At 33.7% G+C, this 8177-nt stretch overlaps 1 protein-coding gene across 1 annotated transcript in view; it reads right to left on the reverse strand.

Annotated features, from left to right (window-relative positions):
• Positions 1-7686, reverse strand: part of LOC110019281 (WD-40 repeat-containing protein MSI1) — a gene marked incomplete at its 5' end in the record, with an annotated part of 15582 nt that extends 7896 nt beyond the window's left edge. The window contains 2 exon segments of the mRNA XM_020716897.1: positions 1128-1280; positions 7360-7686. Coding sequence (XP_020572556.1) covers positions 1128-1280; positions 7360-7686 — 480 coding nt within the window.
• Positions 7687-8177: the final 491 nt, after the last annotated feature.

An 8177-nucleotide genomic window follows, 5' to 3' on the forward strand; every position in this document is an offset into this window, starting at 1 on the left:
CTTCCTCTCCTCCCCTCCCTTGCTATAAAAAAACCCCTCTTGGGGAAGAGTTGAGAGGAGACAAAATTTGGGAGCTTGGGGAGACTCTGTCGGATTCGCCTCTCGTGCTTGTGAGCCTGGTATTTGGGAAGTTCTGTGATTTTCTTCTGTTATTTTGCAAAGGCTTAAGCGAGGTACATTCCTCCCCGCCCGCCCGTATATGTGTGTGTGTTTTTGTCTATAAAGAGAGAGAGCAATGGACTACTATTTTTTAACATAGAAAGAGGCAATTTCACAAATGATTTTGCATTCCCCTAATTTCTAATCATACAACATTCAATTAGCAAATCAATACCATTTACCTTAACCTTCAACAAAATAATTAGCATATATTGAATTTCCTGAAATAACTTCCTAAAATTTCAAAAATGAATTGATGTATCTAGTATACAAAATCAACACCCTAATAAACAATCTAGATAATCATAAATACTTAATTATTTTCAAGAGTACTCAATTTCCAGAATAATTTTAAAGGATTTGACTTCAAATAAAATGGAAATGGCTAGTAACAAACAAAACTATTTGTATGGTAAACTAACTTCTTTATGACAAAAAAAAAAGTAGTTTAACATACATCCATGTATGTACGTATGCGTGTTGATGACAATATTGAAGCGAAGCATAAAAAATAGTGATGAACAATAGACAGTAAAACACATAAGTGGCTTGCAAAATTAATATTGTTCAAGTGGCATAGACGATGTCCAAAACTGGTTGACTTTTGAGGGTTGTCAAAGAAGTGGATCTCTATAAATGAACTAAAGGTTTAGATGTCTTTTAGTGTATCATGTGTATATTGTCTAACAAAGACCCCCACCCTCTAAGCATGTCAATGACTCCAACCTTCATGGAAAAGAAAGTACAAAACTTCAAGAGTACTCAATTTCCAGAAGCTTGAAAATAGAGAACAGATTAAGTTCTTAGTGTGTGTGATCCGCCAAGCTGTAATTTCACTGACAATTTTTACATTGACATGCAGTCATTAGAGCGCTAACAATAAGTGTCATTTAAGAACTGAAAATATTCAACTACAAACATCCCTAAAATAAAATTTCATATCCATACCAACTCATTAATAGACTCACCTCTCCTTGATGAGCTATCACAGACTGAACTGGCTTATTAGCAGTTGGAGAACGCAAATCCCATATAAGCAAATGTTGATCATCCCCAACAGAACCGAACAAGTACTCGTGCCTCAAATGCCAAGCAACATCTTCCACAACACCATCATGCACCTGTATTAGGAAATGTACTTTTAGCTTTACGAATGATGTTATGTTGCACATTTTCATTCAGTTTGCACATAGTTTAATATGAGTTGTTGATCCTACATAGTTCTTATAGTAACCAACAAAATACCATGCAGCATGTTTAATTTTATTTAGTGACAATTTTCCCCATCCAAATGCTTTAGGATTCTTGGATCAGAATTGGTTGCATCACACATTAAGCAGTACAAATTTATGCTGAAAGGAAGATGAACAGTATGGAACATACAAATAAGATCAAGTTCATGAATACTTCAAGCAATGAAGGAAGACATAAGAATTTGAATCTAAAGACATAGGATTATCTCAAGGAAAGTTGATAGCAGGTGTCACTTATCACTTCTAGCAGTAGAAATCAAGGCAGTGAACTGTTTATGCTTCTCGCATGACAATCACGGGCCACTAAGGTTCATTTTATCAAAAACGGATTTGAACAAAACATTAACAAAACTCTCCGCATCAATGAGGGTGCTGCTAATTTAGTAGTCAGCAATCAATGTCGTGATCACTACTTGATGCTGAGATGAAGTCGCTATGCACAATCCTCCCAAGCAAAGTCTTTTAAGGCTTGCCTGGCAGGATGCCTTGATTCCGTCCCCACCAAGTACAGCTAGCACTACTCCCACAAAATGAATATCCTGAACCTGAGCTAGCTTGTTGCTGGCTTCTTCGGATTTCCCTTTTCTTTGAATCACTGTCCCCAGATGTACGAACTTTCTTAGCTTCCTAGCCTTGATTAATTCCTCGATCAAATTTAGGAGATCATGACACTTCTCAGTATTATGTCTGTGGTCATGACGGTAAGTGCAATACCTCAGTGGGTCAAATAGATATCCAACTACTTTCATAGGCATGGGCTAGCGGAATTACTCCTTGTTCTAGATGGCATCCACCATTTCGGCATATGTGGTGGCAGCTGCTGAGTAGGCAGCGAAGACCTCTCTAGACAATGTCCAATCCAGCCTTTCTCGAACTAAACTCGCCCCACCATAAGATGATCTTGACTCACCTGAACCTGCATCCCTTCTCTTAAGGGATGCAGTCGGCGCTCTTCAAAATTTGATCTCATATTAGGTAGAGCGGGATAAATTGCTCCTCTACTAATTTGGTGGAAGCCTCTCTTTAGCGAGCGTGTCACTGGATGCTCCGCTTAGGCTGCAGCAAGAAACGAGTTATATATCTTGGCAAAAATGAGATTGTTGGCGAGTTGCAACAAATGCAGACTAATCGCATAGCCAAAAGAACCTTCTATTATCCTTTAGGTAATGTAGCATGAGCAATTGCTAGTTTTAAATCTTGTACCTCTAGCATCTCACCCTGCCAAGAAGTCATAAAAACTCATGTTATTTTGTCTGTCTCATGGAGAATTAGTAATAATGCTTGTCTCTAGGAACTGGCGAACAACGCTACAATTATATGTTTGAAGTCAGCACATAATGTTATAACTCACAGCAGTATTGAACCATATTAATTCCGACTCTTTCATAGTCATAAGAATAAGTAGCACTTCAACATGTCATTTACACTTAGCAAGCAAACAATAGATTCAAAAGAAGTGATATTCCAAATATTAAATCTTGAAGCGCTTAGACACTTCAGCTTCGACGATCTTCATAGAGAAGACATTCTCCAATTGATATGGTCAGTGGGTTTCGAAACTCCTCTCGTACTCGGATGGGGACGAGCCCTTGTTGTCTAGGTATTACGTTTCATCCTCCTCCAGCCAAATAGATGGAGGGGCTTCTCTGATATTAGCAACGAGTTCCCTTCGTCATATCGTGGGTACTGTTTAGGACGAAAATGCTCGATCCCCTGTCGATTGCACCATGGTTTTTCATAATTGATCTGCCTTGTGAATGCACACATTCATGCAAGTACAAATGTTGATCAAGTAGTATATAAATTTTGAGTCAGCATGTTATGTTTAGGTCAGCATCATCAGAAGCAAAGCACACAAAACACATATACATCATAAAATAAAATAAACATGTGATCAAACCATACAAAATTCAAATATTTAATTGTTTAAATAATCGAACACGAAATTAAAAGTAATACATCATCTCGAAAGATGAAAATATCATTTAATAAGAGGTTCAATTATTCAAACAGAGAAATTTAGGATATTTGCTTAGTCTTCGTTATACTAACAGATCTTTCTCCTACCTAATCCGAGGACCAGATAGGATTTAGATTAATCTGGTTTGCTAACTTTCTCTGGGCAAACCTCTATAGTTAATTACATCTTAAACAATCAAAGTAACTTAGAGAAACTCTCGATTAATGTTATGATTTTCTCTTCAAAAAATTAATAGTTTAGTTTCCACAATTGATTATTGGAACATAAAATGAGAAAGAATTAAAAGTAGAACAGTTATTTTAGTGTCCAAAGGAAGAAAAATAGATGTCGAAGATACTGAAAAAACACAACGACGTCTCGACTAACCTATGGTTTGTTTTTAAATGTTTTGAAGAAAAAGTTTATTTGATGGATTCAATCCTAACATTTTATTTAAAATTTAGGACTTATATCACACAATATAATATTGTGAGAAAAACTCAAAAAATGAGGATTTATGTTGTAACTCAAGTATATTTTTTATGCAAAGAATATCTCTCAAACTTTTTCATGTTGCAAGAAATGATTTTCCTAAAATTATTAAAATTTCAACATCTTCCTTCATGTCCAAAATAATAAAATCAACTGAGATGATGAGTTTATCAAATTTAAATAAAACATTCTCAATCATTATTCTAGGATATGTTAAAAATTGATCAAAAAACTAAAAAGTAATAGTGGTTGATTGAACATCTCCTAATCTTTTTTTTTAATTAATAAGTCATACGATTGATACTAGCTCTTAAATCACATAACACTTTTCTAAAAAGTCAATTCTCTATCGTGCATGGAATAATAAATCTACTAGCGTCTTTAAGCTTTATGGGAATTTTTTTAGGAAATAGCAGTGCATTCTTTGCTTAGGGCCACAATTTTAAATTCTCTTAACTTATGTTTTTTATTTAATATATAGTATAGGAATATAATGAAGCTAGGCATCTATTCAAGAGCTTCAACAAATGATATATTAATGGTAAACTTCCTAAACACTTTTAAGAACCGAGAGAACTGTCGCTCCAATTTTTCCTATAACCTCTGAGAAAAAAGTCGTAGGGTCTCTTAATAGCTTTTCTAATTGGTATCTTTTGTCATTTGTCTTCTCTAGGATGGCTATGAGGTTTTTCTAAATTGGATGAGCTTTGGGATAATTCAACTTTATGTTCTAATGTAGCCTCATCTATCCTATTTTCTTCTCTATTAACATCTCTTAATTCTTTTCCACTCCTAAGTTATATACCATTGCATTGTTCCTTTCCATGGTCTTTATGATTCACCCAAGTACTACTTTGTAGCGTCCATTGAAATATATTTCTCAAAGAGTTGGCTAATTTCCCTAATTGAGTTTCAATACTTATAATAGATGCAACTTGACTCTCTATTTAATCTTACATTTGCAACACTAAGTCTTTCAAGTTTTTCTTTTCTTTGAGATTATTTGAGGTGAATTCAAGTGGTTAAGTGGGCATAGGATTTGAAAAATTATTACTCTGATTGTTCTAATTGTCTAAAATGTTTTGTTGTTTAGTGTCCAACTGATTATTTCTAAAATTTTGGTTGTTATTCCAATTAAAACTCGGGTGATTTTTTCAGGATTGTAGGTGTTAGAATAAAAGTTGTTGGAACTATTATTGATCACATTCATTTACTTCATAGCTAAAATACTAAGATCTGTTAATTGCTAATAAGCACTCTCGTCAATTATTAGGGATTCCTGTATTGATTTATACTTAAGTTGTCTAACTTTTAGATATTGCAGCTACTTGTGAGGCCAAAATGGCTAAAACATCTTGATCATGTACACTAGCCATATTATTAGAGTTAACTCCCTCAAAAGATTATTGAAAATAATAAGTGGATATTTCTTCAATTAATACATAGGCCTCAACCAATATTTTAGACAATAAAACCTCATCGCACCAGCATCTATATTAACCTCAATGATTCCATTAAACCATTGTAAAAAATTTATATGATCAACCAAATAGGTAGGTCATGATATGTGCATTTTCTAAGAAGGTCCTTACATCTCTAATAGGCTTCATAGAATAATTCATTGTCCAATTGAGCAAAAGAAGTGATATTGTTCATAGGCATAACAAGTTTGAATGTAAGGAAATACTTAGCTAGGAATTTATGGGTGAGGCATTCCATGTGACAATTAAACCACGTGGTAAGATGTTTAGCCATATTGTTGTCTCATCTTTCAAGAAATATGAGAATAGCCTAAGTCTAATAGCATCATCAGAGACATTGTTATACCTAAATATTGCAAAGATTTACAAGAAACTGACAATGCGAAGGCTTAAATTTTCTATAAGTAACCCCCAAATTGAAATTTTTAAACCATTTGTATGATAACGGGTTTGAGTTTGAAATTATTTACACTAATTGTAGCTCTACTAATACTCTGGTTAATTCCATCTACCAAAGGGCCCACAAAATTTTTAAGCTATCTAGGTTGATTGTTTTCTCTTTAAGGGTTTGACAGTTTTCTTAAAGTAATGTTAAGCTTTTTTATTCTCTATTTTTGTAGTAAATTTTTCAATTTCAGGGTCAAAAGATACAAGTTCACAAAATTTAATTCTATAAATGCAACACTTAAATTAACTTGTGACCTTAAGCTAACAATCAACAAAACAATTTAATAGTTATAATTATAACAATGAACAAATAACAGTAATTAAAATCAAAGGGTAAAATAACAAAAACACAACCTAACATTATGATGTTGAACTCATACAGCTGCAGCGCTATCAAAATGGTACAAGTACCGTGACGCCACGATGTTGCTATAATGGCGCCTTAACACTAATACAGCAACTTTGCTACAATACTTTTGAAATGTCATCTCCAACTTATTATCATGTCAATTTCTTGCAATAAAACACAAAACAAACACCATCACAACATAAGAAAAAAAAAATTTGTAAAAAAATAGTTATTTTTAATACATTTTAAACACTTAACACTACTCATTGTCTTCATTTGTTCTTTCAATTCTTTTGTTGAGTGAATAATACTCTATGCAATCAATATTGTCTGTCACTTATATATGGCTCAATTTTGCTCTTTGTATAGTTTTTTTATAATATGTGACATGATTTATATTCACCACACCTTTTAAGAATGTTAAATCCTGATGTTAAATCCTGAATGAGAAAAAGAATTGTAAGAAAAATGCTATATTATTTCTCTAAAGTTATGAATGGTTGTACTGAATAACAGTCTGATAGCCTCTCATGACATTAATTATCCTCCTTTATATAGTGGTGTTTTCCTATAAAATATATAAATTATGATTGCATTTAAATATCTAGGGATCTCTGGCTACTCTCATTTGTCATATTTTGACATAAACGCATAAACAATATTATCTATGACGCATTATCCTCCGATGGTGTTGCATTTCTCTTTTCATCCTCTAGCACCTCGTCGGGACATATCTTTTGCCTTATCAAGCCCTAACCTAAAGTTCACCTTAAATCCAACTCACCGTAGGATCAAGTAGATTTTTATTCAATAGAGTGACTAGAGAGATGAAAAGATAGGCATGTAGAATTTCTTTCAAGTAGAATTTCTTTCAAGTAGAATTTCTTTAGAATAGCAATGACGAAAAGGGAACTCATGGTTAGGGCAAGATCAGAATTTCTTTGATATGAACTTAGAAAGAAATCCCTTGATATATTATTGACTGAAAATATATAAGTCAATAGATAGGCATGTAGAATGAATATAGAAAGAATACAAAATAAAGAAGAGAACATACACAACTATGAGGATAAGATAACACGTCTCCTTAATCAGGTATTCTCCTAATACAGTACTTCCAATATAAAACTTCCAAATATATCATAACAGAAACAAAAAAGAAACAAGAACAGAAAAAAAAAATCAATGTATATTGCAATCATATAAAAATGATCTGACCTTAAATATCTGGAGAGCATCAAGTGACTTATTCTTGGGAGATCCATTGATATCCCACAAGCATATTTGAGCATCATCAGAACCACTCAATAGATGTCCTTGCTTAAAAAGGCTCCAAGACAAACCATAACCTTCAGTTGTATGGCCCTTCAATCTCAAATCAGGATTGCAAGCACCGTCTAGAGGAGGCTTTGAAGGATGCTTGCTGTAATCAAATACATAAACATCTGCACTGACAGTTTTTGTAGCAATTATAAATGGATTTTGAGGCATATGGCGAGCTCGGTTTACTTCCCCTTCATGATTTATTTGCTGAATTATTTGAACCTGGCATCAGAATTTTGAGAACAGGCACTTTGAGACTACAGTTAAAAAATAAGTCAAGTTAGACACAAGGAAAGAAGACATGAGTGGTGATCCCAATATGCAGAGAACAAAATACCCACAGCATAAAACATGAATTACCAGCTCATTAACAAGACTAAACACATTTGTGTTTGGCATGACAATCAAGGAGTTGAGCCAAACGAAGTCACAGCCCATCCATGTTCAGCTCAGAATATGTGAGGCACATCTCCAACAAACAAGCATTAGTGTATTATATTTGAGAGTTGGAGAAGTAAATGCTCTTAGTAGATAGTTCATTACAATTATCCGGTTTGTAGCGGGAGAAAATTCATTCATCAAAGCAGACAAAATATCATAAACTATCTTCTCATTAGCAATGCTAGAGTTAGGTAAATTCATGAACATTGGGCTTGCATGCCAGTTACTTTAACCAATCCGAAAAGCCAACACCGAAAAAGCCTAATTTTTTT

Source organism: Phalaenopsis equestris, unplaced genomic scaffold, assembly GCF_001263595.1.
Source record: "Phalaenopsis equestris unplaced genomic scaffold, ASM126359v1 Scaffold000054, whole genome shotgun sequence".
NCBI lineage: Eukaryota > Viridiplantae > Streptophyta > Magnoliopsida > Asparagales > Orchidaceae > Phalaenopsis > Phalaenopsis equestris.